The sequence below is a fragment of the Electrona antarctica genome (assembly GCF_951216825.1).
Source record: "Electrona antarctica genome assembly, chromosome: 24".
In the NCBI taxonomy this organism is placed as follows: domain Eukaryota; kingdom Metazoa; phylum Chordata; class Actinopteri; order Myctophiformes; family Myctophidae; genus Electrona; species Electrona antarctica.
The window spans coordinates 1,605,318-1,626,987 of record NC_136803.1 but is presented as its reverse complement, the minus strand read 5'-3'; the positions used below and the strand labels follow the sequence as shown (position 1 = coordinate 1,626,987).

At 46.5% G+C, this 21,670-nt stretch overlaps 1 protein-coding gene across 1 annotated transcript in view; it reads left to right on the top strand.

The window, feature by feature from the left end:
• The window catches only part of LOC306917164 (bifunctional epoxide hydrolase 2-like), a gene marked incomplete at both ends in the record, with an annotated part of 54,336 nt that overhangs the window by 223 nt on the left and 32,443 nt on the right, over positions 1-21,670 (top strand). The window contains 6 exons of the mRNA XM_079495297.1: positions 1,560-1,638; positions 2,525-2,684; positions 5,668-5,858; positions 11,687-11,809; positions 12,144-12,215; positions 12,799-12,894. Of these exons, the coding sequence (XP_079351423.1) occupies positions 1,560-1,638; positions 2,525-2,684; positions 5,668-5,858; positions 11,687-11,809; positions 12,144-12,215; positions 12,799-12,894 (721 nt within the window). The remainder of the gene's footprint in view (positions 1-1,559; positions 1,639-2,524; positions 2,685-5,667; positions 5,859-11,686; positions 11,810-12,143; positions 12,216-12,798; positions 12,895-21,670) is intronic.

Here is a 21,670-nt window from a genome sequence, read left to right as displayed (position 1 = left end):
AGGCATGGGGAGAGAGTATGTTTTGCACTCCGTCCGTGTGTCCGTCCTTGTGTGTGTGTCCGTCCGTCCGTCTGTTACCAGCTAATCTCCGGCACCGTTAACCCGGTCGATGCCAAACTTTGCACACACACTCCCTGGATGCCAACGATGAACCTCTGGCCCACATTTTCCAGAACGGCCTGTTATAGCGCCACCATGAGGCAGCTTTTCACATGTTTTACCTAAAACTGCACCGATCTGCGTGAAACGTTGCATGCACACTCCCTAGAGGCCAATGACAAATCTTTGACCTGCATTTTCCGCATCTGCCTTTTATAGCGCCACCAGGAGGCCGACTTTTGTAAAACACATTTTTTTATATTACTCCTCCAGATTCTGTCCAAAAATCTCACAAATCGTTACACAGTATCTCTATGGTCATGTGCTCAAGTCGGATCTGTCCGATATTTCATATTCCATCCTAATTGGCTATAATTGGCTTTCACAGTTTGCAAGATTGCCCCGTTTTGAACAAAAGCCTCAAATCATGAACGCAGCATGCAATTTACGTGAAATCTTTCACACATTTTCTTACTAGGCTGAGGAACCCTTTTCACATTGGCCTGTTATAGCGCCACCAACAGGTTGATTTTTGCAAAACAAATTTTTTGAACAAAATGCCTCAAATCATCCAATTGCCATTAAAGGCGTATGAAGAAATGGCACCCTTTTCACATTTTGGCCTATTATAGTGCCACCAGGCACTCTGCATTTCCTCAACAAAATGAAGAAAATTGTTGCAAAAAACTAACAAACAAAAAAACATGTTTATATTACTCCTAAACATTTTGCCAAACATCTCACACAGTCCTATCCTCCTGGTGGAGACCTGTGCCCAGAAGGGCACTTTTTCTAGTTAAAATATAGATCTGTGTTGGCCTATTTTACTTTGTAATTAATTGTGTAATGTAGCCTAATGTGATGAAGTTCAACACTGATCATTTGTAGGAGAGCTGTCGGTGAGTGCTTTGATTGATTGATTTATTAACAGTTTGCAGAATTACAGTATACATTTCAAGTACAACTCAATACAACAACTGTTAACTGTGAGTGGACGACACCATAAAGCATTACAGTGATTACACTTGTTTACAATAGGGCCCACCATTTTCAATTCATCAAAACAATTAGACGTACGAATATACACAACTATAGTCAAAACAGGAAATTATCATAAAGGAGGGAAAAGGGGAAAAGAAACATATACAGTGAGCGGAAAAGGGGGTGGGCAGTGGGGGGGCCCGGATTCAGATTTTACGGGGGCCAGTTTCTAATTGCAGCCGTCCGTAGGTGCCCTTTGAGGGTGGTTTTGAAGGAGTCAAGGGATGGCATGCAACAGCGTTGTTGTCATAGTAAATAATGTGGATACTATGGTACTACTCTACTGATGTTATAGATATAGGCTACACACATTTGGTGAAAACATAAATACTTGCAATATCCTATATTGCAATGTCAACTTCCCCCAAAATCTACATTTTATTTCTAGTTCTATTAACTAATTTCATGTACTTTTCCAGTGGTTTTCTGTCCCAAATCACCTCCAGAGAGTCCAGCGCTATGATCAAAGCAGAACGAGGAGAGCTGTCCCTGGTTCAGGTGCCAATAACCTTTTTACATTCACTCCAAAGCAATGTCATCAACAGTTTATATCGTCGTCCCCCCCTCTCTCTCTCTCTCTCTGTCTCTCTCTCTCTCTCTCTGTCTCTCTCTATCTCTCTCTCTGTCTCTCTCTCTCCCTCTCTCTCTGTCTCTCTCTCTCTCTCTCTCTCTCTCTCTCTGCTCTCTCTCTCTCTCTCTCTCTCTCTCTCTCTCTCTCTCTCTGTCTCTCTCTCTCGTTGAATCCAATTGATCATGATGATTTGACATATTGATATTACTCGACGGATGTCATGGTACCATGGCCGTGTTGTCATCAGAAATGTATTACCGCTGTGTCTGTGTGTGTGACGTGACGTCCTCCTGTCAACATATCAAATTGTGTATTGTGTCTAAATGAACGGATAGTTGAACAATGCATTGTGTCTAACATACATTTCAACCACTGAAAACTCCTTTTCATACAGCCTTCTTTCATGTCTGCACTGGCACAAGCTGCTATACTTTCATCAAGTGCTATCTATCAGCCAATAGTCCACAATACGGTACAAACTCTGATCAGGGCGTGAGATCTTGAACTCGCAATTATCTGGAACTAGAAATAGCTTACTCAGACCTTTCAGTGGTGCAAAAAAAACCTGGCCCGAGCAGTCACTGCAAAAAGATGCATGACACACAACTTATAAATGTGTGAGCAGTTTCCTTATAAATGTGTGGGCAGTTTCCTTGCCTCAACGTCAGCGAGACCTTTTTGTTCCTGCATGACTTTGTGTGTGTGTGTGTGTGTGTGTGTGTGTGTGTGTGTGTGTGTGTGTGTGTGTGTGTGTGTGTGTGTGTGTGTGTGTGTGTGTGTGTGTGTGTGTGTGTGTGTGTGTGCGTGCTATAGATGATCCCAGAGTTTGAGGCGGAGTGCAGGGCTGCAGCTCAGGCCCAGGGTGTGTGTCTTCCCGAGGACTTTTCCGTCACCGTCCTGCTGGATCAGTTCAGAGAGACAAAACCCCTCCACCTGTCTGTCCTACGGACCGCTGCTGTCCTACATCAACACGGTACAAACACATGCACGCACACACACACACAATATGTCTAATATATGCATGTTTAAACACCTACTACACTAATCCTGGTCTCTAAACTGCCTCCCCCTGGCCCGGGGTGCCTGATGGAGGGGAAAGGAACTGGTTGGAATAACGTTTTCCTTCCACGCTCTACGTCCGGCCGGGGAAACTTCCCCTTGTCAGGTGTAAAGGAGCAACTTGGACACTCATGCATGAAGGAAGCATGAGTTCAAGTCCGTTGCTCTCCGCAGATTGGCGGAGGGTGTGTAGAGCCCAGGATCACAATAGATAATTGACACAGGGGTGAAAAATGGGTTACAAAATCGTGGGATAAAAAATGTATAATAAAAAAACAAAAACACCTACTACACACTTTGTGATGTCTCCAGTATGGTTCCAAGGTATCCACGATCAAGTTACAAGGTATCTTTATTGCTTCATCTTAGTAGCACAAGTACAAGAGTAACAATAAGCCTAATTGTTGTGGTTCTCCTCATACATTGCATCAACAAAAGAGGTAAAAATGAAAGATAAAACTATATAATAATAAAGATAATATAAATGACTTCCTGGCTGCACATACAGTACTAACTCCTATTCACACAGCCTACTTCTTTAGATTTCACTAGTACCACGGGATGCATACTTAGTTTAGACTAGTCATTGGTTAGACATGGGTTAAGGTTAGGTTTAGGTGTGCTGCCCCGTGGGAGGTTAGGTTTGAGATTGTAGTTGTAGGACTAATGACTGGTCTAACCAATGACTAGTCTAAACCAAAAACTGTATGTTTGACAATGTTTTTAAACAAAATGAGATGAATGTGGAATGAGATGAGGAACCCAAGGTTAGGGCGAGACTCAAGGTGGGGGCGAAGTCTCGGGAGCTGATGGCCATTGGTGCTCTGCTCGGGGAGCTGATGGCCATTGGTGCTCTGCTCGGGGAGCTGATGGCCATTGGTGCTCTACTCGGGGAGCTGATGGCCATTGGTGCTCTGCTCGGGGAGCTGATGGCCATTGGTGCTCTAATGCGTTGTATTTAGAGCTATGTTACTCTCAACTTCCGCCGCTCGCGTGAATGCAGAACAGCCTCTCGTCTTTAGCGTAAATAAAAAGAACGTTTTTGCTACTCACCAAAACAAAGGCGGGTTGTGTCATTAGAAAGCCTACTTTCCTTAGTGGAAGCACTCTGAGCCCCCCACCACACGTATAAACGGTACTTTTTGGCCAAAAGGGGATTTTGTTTCCAACGGAAAAAAAATACTTTTAGTTACTCCACTGCGCCTTCTATCGATATTGCCCAGAGAATTGCCTCATAGAGAATATTATTCCTCCGGTGAAAAAAAATCCCTTTCTGGCCAAAAAGTACCGTTTATACGTGTGGTGGGGGGCTCAGAGTGTTTCCACTAAGGAAAGTAGGCTTTCTAATGACACAACCCGCCTTTGTTTTGGTGAGTAGAAAAAACGTTATTTTTATTTACACTAAAGACGAGAGGCTGGTCTGCATTCATGCGAGTGGCGGTAGTTGAGAGTAACATAGCTCTAAATGCGACGCATTAGAGCTATGGACCAGAGCTACATTTATGTCGACCTCCGAGCATGTAGCCTGCATCACATGACCTCCGAACATGTAGCCTGCATCACATGACCTCCGAACATGTAGCCTGCATCACATGACCTCCGAGCATGTAGCCTGCATCACATGACCTCCGAACATGTAGCCTGCATCACATGACCTCCGAGCATGTAGCCTGCATCACATGACCTCCTAGCATGTAGCCTGCATCACATGACAGACCACCTCCGAGCATGTAGCCTGCATCACATGACCTCCGAGCATGTAGCCTGCATCACATGACCTCCGAACATGTAGCCTGCATCACATGACCTCCGAGCATGTAGCCTACATCACATGACAGACCACCTCCGAGCATGTAGCCTACATCACATGACCTCCGAACATGTAGCCTGCATCACATGACAGACCACCTCCGAGCATGTAGCCTACATCACATGACAGAATTGTGCAATCACACAGCTGTAGTTCTGGGATGGCTATAAACAGATGTTTGCGCATTCTAGCTTACACAAATTAAACTGAAACAGCTGTTTGGTCGTTCTAGCTCACACAAAATGAACAAAAATAGATAGTTGTGTTTTCTAGGGTTCATGGACAGATACAGTACATACGGTTTTGTTTGTTTTATATCTTGAAAATGTGTTGCTACAAAAAGTGTATATCTTGGAAAATGTCCACTCTGGGGTTTGTGTGCAACCCAGGCAGGTTTTAATTCGCTTGATTCAATATTTCTATATTCAGTTATTCACACACCCTCCTATGTATTTAAACCCATTGTAACCTCAAACGGCATTTGTTAGATTCACTGAAAACACCTGGTTCTGGTGACTGATATTGTCCTTCTAATGAGTGAGGGGCTGTGTTTTTAACATGTCACCAGAACCAGGGATGTGTTTTCAGTGAATCTAACATGGTTCAAATGGAACTTGAAATTTACAATGGGTTTACAACAGGCATCTGATCAATTATATTTGTTTCCGGCCATGTGCTTTGATGCTTTTTATTATTCTTTATTTACCCAGGGAAGTAGCTGAGCACAGGTGCTCATTTTCAGCAACGCCCTGCACATAGAAACACACACACATTAAAACCTGGGAGCTGACCAGTACAACCACAGTCTTATACTGTTGGCCACTAGGCAGCTCCAGGGGGAGCAGTTGGGGGTTCAGTCCCTTGCTCAAGGGCACTTCAGCGGTGGGGTTCAGTGCCTTGCTCAGGGGCACTTCAGCGGTGTTGGGTGAGTGATGACAATCACTTCCCCACCCAGATTTTTCCTGCCCGTCCGGGGAATCGAACCGGCAACCTTTCGGCAACAAGGGCGCTCCTCTAACCCTTAGGCCACCGCTGCCCCAAATATACTGAGGCTCATACTGATATAGGCTAACCTCTCTTCCCAAAGGTTTAGTGACAGCTGTGCTAGCCAATCAGTGGGTAGATGACAGTGCGTCTGGAGATAGCGGATCCCGGCTTCTCGCTCTGCTTGGCGGCCATTTTGATCTGGTCCTCCAGTCCTGTCGCTCAGGTCACAGGGTCCCCGAGCCTGCCATGTTCACTTCAGCTCTGCAGCGCCTGAGAGTCACCCCACAACAGGTAGGAAGCACACACACACTACAGGTGGGTGGGTGGGATGGATAGCAGCAAGATCATGCCCAAATATGGACATGCCAGGGAGTGATAAAAATAAAAATATAATGAAAGAGAATTTCACTCACGCAATAACTGGGTAACCAAAACATTAACTCACGCTATGTCAGCACAATCACCCTGGCTGGCAATACTGATAACTTAAATGGTTTTTTTTTGTGGCTTTTGCCTTTATTTTATATTTTTATGGAGGGACAGACAGTATGGCTGACAGGAAATGGGGAGAGAGTTGGGGGGGGGGGGGGGGTGACATGCAGTAATAATAATAATAATAACTAGAAAAAGTGCCCCTCGGGGCACAGGTCTCCACCAGGGCAGGTCAGGTTGTGGCCTCCTGGTGGCGCTATAATAGGCCAATGTGAAAAGGGTGCCATTTCTTCATGGCAATTGGATGATTTGAGGCATTTTGTTCCAAAAATGTGTTTTGCAAAAATCAACCTGTTGGTGGCGCTATAACAGGCCAATGTGAAAAGGGTGGGATATATTCCTCAGCCTAGTAAGAAAATGTGTGAAAGATTTCACGTAAATTGCATGCTGCGTTCATGATTTGAGGCTTTTGTTCAAAACGGGGCAATCTTGCAAACTGTGAAAGCCAATTATAGCCAATTAGGATGGAATATGAAATATCGGACAGATCCGACTTGAGCACATGACCATAGACATACTGTGTAACGATTTGTGAGATTTTTGGACAGAATCTGGAGGAGTAATATCAAAAAATGTGTTTTACAAAAGTCGGCCTCCTGGTGGCGCTATAAAAGGCAGATGCGGAAAATGCAGGTCAAAGGTTTGTCCTTGGCCTCTAGGGAGTGTGCATGCAACGTTTCACGCAGATCGGTGCAGTTTTAGGTAAAAGATGTGAAAAGCTGCCTCATGGTGGCGCTATAACAGGCCGTTCTGGGAAATGTGGGGCAGAGGTTCATTGTTGGCATCCAGGGAGTGTGTGTGCAAAGTTTGGCATCGACCGGGTTAACGGTGCCGGAGATTAGCTGGTAACAGACGGACGGAAGGACACACACACGGACACACACACACACACACACGGACGGAGTGCAAAACATACTCTCTCCCCATGCCTTCGGCCTGGTGGAGACAATAATAATAAAACTTTATTTGTATAGCACCTTTCATGACATGAAATGCAGCTCAAAGTGCTTTACAGAGCAATGGAGAAAAAAAAGAAAAGCAAGGCATAAACATTCAAAGTAAAGGCCGTCGGGATCGGGAGTCGAACCCGCGGCACACTGCCAGACTGGATTACCAGCCAAGGTGCCTGGACCACTGAGCCATGGCCCAGGCGCAATACTGATAACTTGTATTACAAGCTGCTTCTTGCAATACAAATACAGTATAAAAATATAGAAAAGCCTTGTAGACATTTGTATTTCTTTTTAATATTTATGGAATTTGTAATTAGTGAAATATTTCTAGGCTAGCATGCCTGGGCCTTCAACCTGCTCCTGTGTACAGTACAGTACAGTACAGTACAGGTCCTGCAGCTCAATCCTGGTGACATTATGTGCTGCACTGTGTTAACATGCAAGTTGGTCATGAGTCTGTCACACATTTAAACCTAAATGATCTCTATTGTTTGTTGGACAGAACTCTAAGGCTGCGTACACACCTAAAGAACAAATGTTTGGTCCGTGTGCGATGCCTGATTGCTATTTGATTGCTGCTCCAATTCATTTTCAATGGGAGTCACGTCGTTTGATCGGACAAACCTGTCCGATGTGGGGGCGGAGGGCACAACAAACACATCGGACACCTTGTAGTCAAAACAGCCAACGAACAGGGTGGGACTTCAGATCGGACAGAAGGGTGGTTTTTAACCGCCAACTAATAGGAGAGAACTTCCGTTCTTGACAGCACTGGGTGGGGTTTAGGCTGTAGTCTTCTGAGTTACGTGACACAGACTATTATATCGCTTGTTTGTATGTCTTCTTTTGGCTACGTCCGTGCGTAACTTGGAGAGTCCAAGTTGCGCACGGCTGTCTCCAGTGAGTGAGTCCAGAAATACAGGACGATAGCCAAAATAGCCGTCGGGCCTCGGCAGTTGTGAGGCTGCATTAATAATTAGTTCTAAAAGCATGTATTTTTTACGGGGATCACTATTGATTTTAATAGTAGGCCTAGACGCATATATGTCTATGAGTAGCCTAGAGTAGAAATGTAATGGTACACGAATGGTACTTACGGTATGGTACACGATGTAAGCTTGTAGATCTGTTTATTTTAAGCATGCGCCGCCGCCACCACGAAAAGTTATGACGCGCGCACATGTGGGGGGAGAGACCCGATATATTTTATAGCTCTATGGGAGAGACGCAGACAGAGAAATATTTAAAATCATCCTGTCTCGCTCTAGCGCACGGCCGCACGCATAAAGAGCCAATGGAGCAAATGTTAAATAAGCTACACAGGTGGTCCTAAATGATTAATTAATTACATCACTATAGCAAAAGACGTGATATAGGTCAACTGCAGCGGAGGTGCACACATGGAAGAAAAGTCCTTTTTATCGGGATTCGGGGATACTTTGTTGTAGGCTATACGTCTCCGGTGAATTGTATGCAGCCGCAGCAAGCACATTATTGTTCAAACACCTGTTCCTCTGTTCATCTGTTGTCTTATTTGGCTAATAAAATTATTAAGAATTAATGCAATTTCAAGTTGTTGCTGCAATCATGATTCATGTTGCTGTTCTCTTCTCTCTGTGTGACTGAAGGTTGCGCCCAAAAAATGTAGACAGTGATTTCCCCCACCCCCTCATGTTATTTTTCCCTCGTAAAATGACCTCTTTTCTTTCTTTTCACTATTTGGTTCGCTTAACGTGTCCACGTGTCATTTGTTTACATATTTGGTACGCTTTACAGTCCAGTGTGAACACCAAACGGACCAAAATCAAAATGCAAATATGTGGTCCTTGGTCCTTGATCCGGACCTTCTAAGTGAACTTTGAGTGTGAAAAACGGCCTCGACAAACTATCGCTAGCTGCTGCTGCAGTCAAGAAAACTACACTGAACATATGTGCATCTATTTCCGCGTGTCGTAGCACCGCCCAAATCGCGCAAAGCATTGTGGGACATGGAGGCATCAAATCATAAAAATGTAATCAGTGGTCGGTCGGACAGATCTGTGTGTCCGAAAGGTGTGTACGAAGCCTAAGGCTGCGTACACACCTAAAGAACAAATGTTTGGTCCGTGTGCGATGCCTGATTGCTATTTGATTGCTGCTCCAATTCATTTTCAATGGGAGTCACGTCGTTTGATCGGACAAACCTGTCCGATGTGGGGGCGGAGGGCACAACAAACACATCGGACACCTTGTAGTCAAAACGGCCAACGAACAGGGTGGGACTTCAGATCGGACAGAAGGGTGTTTTTTAACCGCCAACTAATAGGAGAGAACTTCCGTTCTTGACAGCACTGGGTGGGGTTTAGGCTGTAGTCTTCTGAGTTACGTGACACAGACTATTATATCGCTTGTTTGTATGTCTTCTTTTGGCTATAGGGCCGTGCGTAACTTGGAGAGTCCAAGTTGCGCACGGCTGTCTCCAGTCAGTGAGTGAGTCCAGTCTGGTACTAAGTTCTATTCTATATACAGAAATACAGGACGATAGCCAAAATAGCCGTCGGGCCTCGGCAGTTGTGAGGCTGCATTAATAATTAGTTCTAAATTAGTTCTTTTTTACGGGGATCACTATTGATTTTAATAGTAGACGCATATATGTCTATGAGTAGCCTAGAGTAGAAATGTAATGGCAGCGTACGAGGTTCACATGCGCAAATATAACAGATGTACAAGTTATCGACACGAATGGTACTTACGGTATGGTACACGATGTAAGCTTGTGGATCTGTTTATTTTAAGCATGCGCCACCGCCACCACGCAAAGTTATGACGCGCGCACATGTGGGGGGAGAGACCCGATATATTTTATAGCTCTATGGGAGAGACGCAGACAGAGAAATATTTAAAATCATCCTGTCTCGCTCTAGCGCACGGCCGCACGCATAAAGAGCCAATGGAGCAAATGTTAAATAAGCTACACAGGTGGTCCTAAATGGTTAATTGATTACATCACTATAGCAAAAGACGTGATATAGGTCAACTGCAGCGGAGCTGTTCTGACTTGAAGCTTAACTGACCAGCACGGCTTCAAGTTTAAACCATAAGATGACATGGAAATGCCCGTCGATTTGATGCGCAGAAATAACATAGGCCTATATCGAATCAGGTTAAGGTGCACAGTCTGCACACATGGAAGAAAAGTCCCTTTTATCGGGATTCGGGGATACTTTGTTGTAGGCTATAACACCTGCTCCTCTGTTCATCTGTTGCCTTATTTGGCTAATAAAATAATTAAGAATTAATGCAATTTCAAGTTGTTGCAATCATGATTCATGTTGCTGTTCTCTTCTCTCTGTGTGACTGAAGGTTGCGCCCAAAAATTGTAGACAGTGATTTCCCGCACCCCCTCATGTTATTTTTCCCTCCGTCGTAAAATGACCTCTTTTCTTTGTTTCACTATTTGGTTCGCTTAACATGTCCACGTGTCATTTGTTTACATATTTGGTACGCTTTACAAAGTCCAGTGTGAACACCAAACGGACCAAAATCAAAATGCAAATATTTGGTCCTTGATCCGGACCTTCTAAGTGAACTTTGAGTGTGAAAAACGGCCTCGACCGCTAGCTGCTGCTGCAGTCAAGAAAACTACACTGAACATATGTGCATCTATTTCCGCGTGTCGTAGCACCGCCCAAATCGCGCAAAGCATTGTGGGACATGGAGGCATCAAATCATAAAAATGTAATCAGTGGTCGGTCGGACAGATCTGTGTGTCCGAAAGGTGTGTACGAAGCCTAAGCATCCTGACCATGCCCTCAGGGAAATAACATAGGGAGTGTGGTAAATGGTGCATTTATATAGCGCCTTTATCCAAGGTGCTTTACATAGATTGTGCATTACATTCACCCATTCACACACACATTCATACACTGATGGCAGCAGAAACCACGCAAGGCACCAACCTGCACATCAGGAGCAATTAGGGGTTCAGTGTCTTGCTCAAGGACACTTCGACACTAACTCTGGGGGAGCCCGGGTTCGAACTGGCAACCTTGCGGTCACCATCCAGCCACTCTACCCCTGAGCCACCAGTGTGTGTATAAACTCAGCCAAGCGGTGTGTGTATAAACTAAGCCAAGTTATTATCTCCAGCAGCCATTGTGTGTGTGTGTGTGTGTGTGTGTGTGTGTGTGTGTGTGTGTGTGTGTGTGTGTGTGTGTGTGTGTGTGTGTGTGTGCGCGCGTGCGTGAAGGCACCGTAGATGTGTCATACTGATAACCACGCATGCAAAGTTGCAAGCACATGGCTGCATGCACACACACACGCATGCAGAATAAACAAGAAAACAATTTTCCACAAACCCCAAGTTGATGGGTGGTGGTCAGGTCATCCACCTGGGAGCACTAATGTGAACGGCAAAGTTTGTGTCTTTTTAACAGTGGGTTCAAGAGATGCAAGTTTCAAACGCGAAAGGGTTGTTCCTCTTGGGAGCATGAATGTATTATGTAATATCATGTCAATCCAGCCATTTCTCATTTCATCATAACCATTACTTTATGAGATATGTCGTGATTTCAGACAGACATACAGACAGACAGACAGACAGACCGACAGACAGATAGACAGACAGACAGACAGACAGACAGACAGACAGACAGACAGACGGACTCAGTGTAACGTCTGAACTGTGTGTTTCAGTCTGTGTGGTTGGATATCAATGAGGAAGGCGTGGACGCAGCGAAGGCGGCTGGGATGGCGGCCATCTTGGTGACAGACGTTGCGGACGCTCTCAACAAGTTGTCTGACTTCACCGGTGTGGAGGTATGATGTGAACTGCAGAGTTTGACCCAGAATGCCCAAATGGCTGATCACCAAATTGGGTTTAGTGGTCAGACCCCCTGCGTGGCCATTGTACTCAATTCATCAACATGACAACAATACATGATTGTATTGTTTCCAGCTGGGAAAGAATGTTAGGTTAATTACTGCAATTTAGTTTTTGTTTTGTTTGGAATGGAAAGAAAACTCCTCTGATAAAGTGTGTGTGTGTGTGTGTGTGTGTGTGTGTGTGTGTGTGTGTGTGTGTGTGTGTGTGTGTGTGTGTGTGTGTGTGTGTGTGTGTGTGTGTGTGTGTGTGTGTGTGTGTGTGTGTCAGGCTGTAACAGAAAACACTGTTCCACCAATATGCTGTGCTGATGAGTTGTCCCATGGATACATCACAATAAAGGTAATAACTTAGTTAATTAGTTAATTAATACAGAATCTAAATCAGTTTCAGTATAATTGTGAGACACTTGACTTGAGTATTTCCATTTCTCTTCTGCTCCACTACATCTCAGTGTGCATTTCACTGAAAACTGGAAGTTAATAGTTACTTTGCAGATTATTGTTACCAAACAAATGCTCTTGTACTTTTTATGAAAGGTCTGGTGATGTAATTTGTTTAGTTTGTTTTATGACCTCAATTGCACCAAACATTGCACCTGAACTTTGAACCTTCAGCAGATTTTCTGTGGTTTGAATAAATAGCCTCAAAAAGTGGTCCACAGACAAACTGATTGGCCTGCAGTGGACAGTGATGACAAGTATTAACACATTGATTGCCAGGTATATATAATCAATGTGTTCATATTTTCATTGTCATACTACAATTTACAATTTAGGCATTTAGGCATTTAGCAGACACTCTTAATCCAGAGCGATTTACATTAAGCAATAACAAAAGCATGGCATACATCACATATATAAAAAAGTAGTTATCATGAATCATGCGTAAACTAAGAGATAAAGTTTTTCTCTGTGTGCTCCAGGCTGGTGTGAGGACCCACTATGTGGAGGTGGGCACTGGACCACCTGTTGTGTTGTGCCACGGCTTCCCCGAGAGCTGGTACTCCTGGAGGTACCAGGTAAGGGCATGCACGTGCACACGCACACACTTCAAAGTTATTAACCACGTTTAACCTGATGCCCCTATAATAATAATAATAATAATAATAATAATAATAATAATAATAATAATAATAATAATAATAATAACAATTAAAGTGGTGTTCACAGCAGGTTGTTTCAATGGTAAGAAACTATGGCCCGTATACAAACTAGTGCCGGTGCACCCGGCAGGGAACACTTCCCATAGTTCATCCGGAGCGTGAACACGCGCCACTGCTTTTCGTGAACCTGTCTGTGTTTACAACATTTTGTCAACGGGGGGCAGCAGAGAGCCATAGTCTAGCCTACTCCAGCCTAGAAAGGACTTTCTATGGGGTCCAACACTTAAGTGTGGTTCGGGGACCCCCTGGGATCCTTGATAGGTTTCGATGTGGTCCAACACTGGTTATCAAAGTGTGGTTCGGGGACCCCCATGGGGTCCTTGATGGGTCTCGATGGGGTCCAACGCTGGTTATCAAAGTGTGGTTCGGGGACCCCCATGGGGTCCTTGATGGGTCTCGATGGGGTCCAACGCTGGTTATCAAAGTGTGGTTCGGGGACCCCCATGGGGTCCTTGATGGGTCTCGATGGGGTCCAACGCTGGTTATCAAAGTGTGGTTCGGGGACCCCCAGGGGTCCTTGATGGGTCTCGATGGGGTCCAACACTGGTTATCAAAGTGTGGTTCGGTTACCCCATGGGGTCCTTGATGGGTCTCGATGGGGTCCAACGCTGGTTATCAAAGTGTGGTTCGGGGACCCCCATGGGGTCCTTGATGGGTCTCGATGGGGTCCAACGCTGGTTATCAAAGTGTGGTTCGGGGACCCCCATGGGGTCCTTGATGGGTCTCGATGGGGTCCAACGCTGGTTATCAAAGTGTGGTTCGGGGACCCCCATGGGGTCCTTGATGGGTCTCGATGGGGTCCAACGCTGGTTATCAAAGTGTGGTTCGGGGACCCCCAGGGGTCCTTGATGGGTCTCGATGGGGTCCAACACTGGTTATCAAAGTGTGGTTCGGTTACCCCATGGGGTCCTTGATGGGTCTCGATGGGGTCCAACGCTGGTTATCAAAGTGTGGTTCGGGGACCCCATGGGGTCCTTGATGGGTCTCGGTGGGGTCCAACGCTGGTTATCAAAGTGTGGTTCGGGGACCCCATGGGGTCCTTGATGGGTCTCGATGGGGTCCAACGCTGGTTATCAAAGTGTGGTACGGGGACCCCCTGGGGTCCTTGATGGGTCTCGATGGGGTCCAACGCTGGTTATCAAAGTGTGGTTCGGGGACCCCATGGGGTCCTTGATGGGTCTCGATGGGGTCCAACGCTGGTTATCAAAGTGTGGTTCGGGGACCCCCTGGGGTCCTTGATGGGTCTCGATGGGGTCCTTCACTGGTTATCAAAGTGTGGTTTGGGGACCCCATGGGGTCCTTGATGGGTCTCGATGGGGTCCAACACTGGTTATCAAAGTGTGGTTCGGGGACCACATGGGGTCCTTGATGGGTCTCGATGAGGTCCAACACTGGTTATCAAAGTGTGGTTCGGGGACCCCATGGGGTCCTTGATGGGTCTCGATGAAGTCCAACACTGGTTATCAAAGTGTGGTTCGGGGACCCCATGGGGTCCTTGATGGGTCTCGATGGGGTGCAACGCTGGTTATCAAAGTGTGGTACGGGGACCCCCTGGGGTCCTTGATGGGTCTCGATGGGGTCCAACGCTGGTTATCAAAGTGTGGTTCGGGGACCCCATGGGGTCCTTGATGGGTCTCGATGGGGTCCAACGCTGGTTATCAAAGTGTGATTCGGGGACCCCCTGGGGTCCTTGATGGGTCTCGATGGGGTCCTTCACTGGTTATCAAAGTGTGGTTCGGGGACCCCCTGGGGTCCTTGATGGGTCTCGATGGGGTCCAACGCTGGTTATCAAAGTGTGGTTCGGGGACCCCATGGGGTCCTTGATGGGTCTCGATGGGGTCCAACGCTGGTTATCAAAGTGTGGTTCGGGGACCCCATGGGGTCCTTGATGGGTCTCGATGGGGTCCAACACTGGTTAGCAAAGTGTGGTTCGGGGACCCCATGGGGTCCTTGATGGGTCTCGATGGGGTCCAACACTGGTTAGCAAAGTGTGGTTCGGGGACCCCATGGGGTCCTTGATGGGTCTCGATGAGGTCCAACACTGGTTATCAAAGTGTGGTTCGGGGACCCCATGGGGTCCTTGATGGGTCTCGATGGGGTCCAACACTGGTTATCAAAGTGTGGTTCGGGGACACCATGGGGTCCTTGATAGGTCTCGATGAGGTCCAACACTGGTTATCAAAGTGTGGTTCGGGGACCCCATGGGGTCCTTGATGGGTCTCGATGGGGTCTTTCACTGGTTATCAAAGTGTGGTTCGGGGACCCCTTGGGGTCCTTGATAGGTTTCGATGAGGTCCAACACTGGTTATCAAAGTGTGGTCCGGGGACCCCCTGGGGTCCTTGATGGGTCTCGATGGGGTCCTTCACTGGTTATCAAAGTGTGGTTCGGGGACCCCTTGGGGTCCTTGATAGGTTTCGGTGAGGTCCAACACTGGTTATCAAAGTGTGGTTCGGGGACCCCTTGGGGTCCTTGATAGGTTTCGATGAGGTCCAACACTGGTTATCAAAGTGTGGTTCGGGGACCCCATGGGTCCTTGATAGGTCTCGATGAGGTCCAACACTGGTTATCAAAGTGTGGTTCGGGGACCCCATGGGGTCCTTGATGGGTCTCGATGGGGTCCTTCACTGGTTATCAAAGTGTGGTTCGGGGACCCCTTGGGGTCCTTGATAGGTTTCGATGATGTCCAACACTGGTTATCAAAGTGTGGTTCGGGGACCCCATGGGGTCCTTGATGGGTCTCGATGGGGTCCTTCAATGGTTATCAAAGTGTGGTTTGGGGACCCCCTGGGGTCCTTAATGGGTTTTGGACATCGCTTATTGCGAAATACCTCGCCATGGTAACGCATAATGGAAATATTTTGATAAGCATACCATTCCTGGCTGAGCCACACGTGTTTGCCTGCATGGCAGTCACACAGAAAAAGAATGGTGTACACGGCAGGCTAATAGAAAACAATCCCACCCGTGTGAAGAGAAGCTCTTATCACGGACAAGTCTATTACAGCCATTAAAGTCTAGAAATGTTCATGTAAAACTATTGGCCGTGCACACAGTGGCTATTTCCAAGTGCCTAGTACAGCTTAATGGAGCCTATTAAAGTCTAGTACAGCCTAGTACACCCTATTCTAGCCTATTCCAGCCTGTTCCAGCCTAGTACAGCCATCTAAATACCCCCCCCCCCCCCCCCCCCCCATCCTAGTCTATTCTCCCACTAGGTTGGACTAGGCTAGACGTGGGTGTACATGGCTGTCCTAGACTCTACTGGGCTCTAATGTTGTTTTTGGCTCTAGTAGACTGTACTAGGCTGTACTAGGGTATATTAGGCTTTACAAAAGCCTAGAAATGTTCCATGTACAACTATTGTCCGTGCACACAAACTCATGTAAAAACTATTGCCTGCTTACGCAGTGGTTAACCTCAAGTGCGTGAACTACATGGCTGACAAGAGCCTGGTACAGCCTAATAGGGCCTATTAGAGTCCAGTACAGCCTAGTACACCGCATTCTAGCATATTCCAGCCTGATCCAGTCTAGTATAGCCTAGTACAACCACCAAAATACCCCTCTCTCCAAGTCTATTCTCCCACTAGGCTGGACTAGGCTCTGCTGGGCTCTAATAGGCTGTTTTTGGCTCTAGTAGACTGTGCTAGGCTGTACTAGGGTCTATTAGGCTGTACGAGGCAGTAAAGTACTATACCTAGAAATGTTCATGTAAAACTATTGGCCGTGCACACTAACTCCTGTAAAAACTATTGCCCGTGTACACAGTGGTTATTCCCAAGTGCAAGGAAATACAGGGCTGACAAGAGCCTAGTACAGCCTAGTACACCCTATTCTAGCCTATTCCGGCCTGATCCAGCCTAGTATAGCCTAGTACAGCCATCTAAATACCCCTCTCTCCAAGTCTATTCTCCCACTAGGTTGGACTAGGCTAGACGTGGGTGTACATGGCTGTACTAGACTCTACAAGGCTCTAATAGGCTGTTTTTGACTCTAGTAGACTGTGCTAGGCTGTACTAGGGTATATTAGGCTTTACAAGGCAGTAAAGTACAAAAGCCTAGAAATGTTCCATGTACAACTATTGTCCGAGCACACAAACTCATGTAAAAACTATTGCCTGTGTACGCAGTTGTTAACCTCAAGTGCGTGGAACTACAGGGCTTACAAGAGCCTGATACAGCCTAATAGGGCCAATTAGAGTCCAGTGCAGTCTAGTACACTGCATTCTAGCCTATTCCAGCCTGATCCAGCCTAGTATAGCCTAGTACAGCCACCAAAATCCCCCCTCTCCAAGTCTATTCTCTCACTAGGCTGGACTAGGCTAGATGTGGGTGTACATGACTGTCCTAGACTCTACTGGGCTCTAATATGCTGTTTTTGGCTCTAGTAGACTGTGCTAGGCTGTACTAGGGTCTATTAGGCTGTACGAGGCAGTAGAGTACTATATCCTAGAAATGTTCATGTAAAACTATTGGCCATGCACACACACTCCTGTAAAAACTATTGCCCGTGTACACAGTGGTTATTCCCAAGTGTGAGGAACTACAGGGCTGACAAGAGCCTAGTACAGCCTAATGGAGCCTATTAGAGTCTAGTACAGCGTAGTACACCCTAGTCTAGCCGGATCAAGCGTAGTATAGCCTAGTACAGCCATATAACTTCCCCCCCTCTCCTAGTCTATTCTCCACACTAGGCTAGACGTGGGTATACTAGGCTGTACTAGACTACTGGGCTCTAATAGGCTGTATTCAGCTCTAGTAGGCTGGACTAGGCTCTATTAGGCTGTACGAGACATTACTGTACTATAGCCTATTGGCCGTGCACACAAACATATGTAAAAACTATTTCCCGTGTACACAGTGGTTCATTTCAAGTGTGAGGAGCTACAGGGCTGACAAGAGCCTAGTACAGCCTATTAGAGTCCAGTACAGCGTAGTACACCCTAGTCTAGCCTATTCCAGCAGGATCAAGCATAGTATAGCCTAATACAGCCTGTACTAGGCTCTATTAGGCTGTAGGAGACATTACTGTACTATAGCCTATGTAAAACTATTGGCCGTGCACCCAAACTCATGTAAAAACTATGGCCTGTGTACACAGTGGTTCATCTCAAGCGTGAGGACCTACAGGGCTGACAAGAGCCTACTACAGCCTAATGGAGCCTATTATAGTCCAGTACAGCCTAGTAGACCCTATTCTAGCCTTTCCCAACCAGATCCAGCCTAGTATAGCCATCTAACTGTGCGTGCATGCGTGCGTGCGTGCGTGTAAAATATAGTCTAGTACAGCCGTACACCCTAGTCTAGTAGTCTAGCCTATTCCAGCTGGAGAAACACCACAAAAGGCTTTGGTCAGGCTCTGCCAGTGGACCTAATTAGCCTAAGTCCCCTCACCTGTAGAATTCCCAGCCTCTGCCTCAGCCAATTGATTGCCATGGCAACCCCACACCTGCCTGATTGATTACTTAACCAGTACACTTTTCACAGTCAGTTTTCACTAGACACAGGCAGACAGGCAGATACAGAGATCTCCATATACATTATGAGTCCAATAAGTACAAGTAGTTCTCAAATGTTTTATTTGTAAGCACCCCCTTAACTCTGAGAGGGTACGAATGGAACCAAATGGACGCTTACAGGTGTAAGGGCAAAGCTACTCTACTCCGCGCACGCACGCACGCACGCACGCACGCACACACACACACACACACACACACACACACACACACACACACACACACACACACACACACACACACACACACACACACACACACACACACACACACACACACACACACACACACACACACACACACACACACACACACGTTCAAAACTATTGGCCGTGCACACAAACTCATGTAAAATCTATTGCCTGTGTACACAGTGGTTAATTTCAAGTGTGAGGAGCTACAGGGCTGACAAGAGCCTAGTACAGCCTATTAGAGTCCAGTACAGCGTAGTACACCCTAGTCTAGCCTATTCCAGCAGGATCAAGCATAGTATAGCCTAATACAGCCTGTACTGGGCTCTATTAGGCTGTAGGAGACATTACTGTACTATAGCCTATGTAAAACTATTGGCCGTGCACCCAAACTCATGTAAAAACTATGGCCTGTGTACACAGTGGTTCATCTCAAGCGTGAGGACCTACAGGGCTGACAAGAGCCTAGTACAGCCTAATGGAGCCTAGTATAGTCCAGTACAGCCTAGTAGACCCTATTCTAGCCTTTCCCAACCAGATCCAGCCTAGTATAGCCATCTAACTGTGCGTGCGTGCGTGCATGCGTGCGTGCGTGCGTGCGTGCGTGCGTGCGTGCGTGCGTGCGTGCGTGCGTGTAAAATATAGTCTAGTACAGCCGTACACCCTAGTCTAGTAGTCTAGCCTATTCCAGCTGGAGAAACACCACAAAAGGCTTTGGTCAGGCTCTGCCAGTGGACCTAATTAGCCTAAGTCCCCTCACCTGTAGAATTCCCAGCCTCTGCCTCAGCCAATTGATTGCCATGGCAACCCCACACCTGCCTGATTGATTACTTAACCAGTACACTTTTCACAGTCAGTTTTCACTAGACACAGGCAGACAGGCAGATACAGAGATCTCCATATACATTATGAGTCCAATAAGTACAAGTAGTTCTCAAATGTTTTATTTGTAAGCACCCCCTTAACTCTGAGAGGGTACGAATGGAACCAAATGGACGCTTACAGGTGTAAGGGCAAAGCTACTCTACTCCTCGCACGCACGCACGCACGCACGCACGCACGCACACACACACACACACACACACACACACACACACACACACACACACACACACACACACACACACACACACACACACACACACACACACACACACACACACACACACACACACACACACACACACACACGTTCAAAACTATTGGCCGTGCACACAAACTCATGTAAAATCTATTGCCTGTGTACACAGTGGTTAATTTCAAGTGTGAGGAGCTACAGGGCTGACAAGAGCCTAGTACAGCCTTTTAGAGTCCAGTACAGCGTAGTACACCCTAGTCTAGCCTATTCCAGCAGGATCAAGCATAGTATAGCCTAATACAGCCTGTACTAGGCTCTATTAGGCTGTAGGAGACATTACTGTACTATAGCCTATGTAAAACTATTGGCCGTGCACCCAAACTCATGTAAAAACTATGGCCTGTGTACACAGTGGTTCATCTCAAGCGTGAGGACCTACAGGGCTGACAAGAGCCTAGTACAGCCTAATGGAGCCTAGTATAGTCCAGTACAGCCTAGTAGACCCTATTCTAGCCTTTCCCAACCAGATCCAGCCTAGTATAGCCATCTAACTGTGCGTGCGTGCGTGCGTGCGTGTAAAATATAGTCTAGTACAGCCGTACACCCTAGTCTAGTAGTCTAGCCTATTCCAGCTGGAGAAACACCACAAAAGGCTTTGGTCAGGCTCTGCCAGTGGACCTAATTAGCCTAAGTCCCCTCACCTGTAGAATTCCCAGCCTCTGCCTCAGCCAATTGATTGCCATGGCAACCCCACACCTGCCTGGTTGATTACTTAACCAGTACACTTTTCACAGTCAGTTTTCACTAGACACAGGCAGACAGGCAGATACAGAGATCTCCATATACATTATAAGTCCAATAAGTACAAGTGGTTCTCAAATGTTTTATTTGTAAGCACCCCCTTAACTCTGAGAGGGTACGAATGGAACCAAATGGACGCTTACAGGTGTAAGGGTCCATTTGGTTCCATTTGTACACTCTCAGAGTTGCAGAACTATTATGGTCCTAAGTAGATCCAACTACTCTTTATGTGTTTCTGGTAATATTATTGTCCGCTCATTTTGTATGTTCGTGGCAAAATAATTAAATTGACAAAAATGTACTGTACACCACAGCATGTCGATGACCCCTGAACATGTACCTTCATCAGAGTGGAGAATACAAGTATAAATCAAGTTGAGCAAAGCTACTCTACTCCTCGCACGCACGCACGCACGCACGCACGCACGCACACGCACACGCACACGCGCACACACACACACACACACAGTTAATGAAGGATCGTCAAGGGTCTACTAGGGTACTTTACTGCCTCGTACAGCCTAATAGACCCTAGTACAGCCTAGCACAGTCTACTAGAACCGAAAACAGCCTATTAGAGCCTAGTAGTCTAGTACAGCCATGTACACCCACGTCTAGCCTAGTCCAGCCTAGTGGGAGAATAGACTTGGAGAGTGGGGTATTTGTGTCTGTACTAGGCTATACTAGGTTGGATCAGGCTAGAATGGGGTGTACTAGGCTGTGCTAGACTCTAATAGCCTCTATTAGGCTGTACTAGGCTCTTGTCAGCCCTTTCCTCGCACTTGGGAATAACCACTATGTACACGGGCAATCGTTTTTAAAGGAGTTAGTGTGCACGGCCAAAAGTTTTACATGAGCATTTCTAGGTATAGTACTTTACTGCCTCATACAGCTTAATATACCCTAGTACAGCCTAGCACAGTCTACTAGAGCCGAAAACAGCCTATTAAAGCCCAGTAGAGTCTAGTACAGCCATGTACACCCACGTCTAGCCTAGTCCAACCTAGTGGGAGAATAGACTAGGAGAGAGGGGTATTTAGATGGGT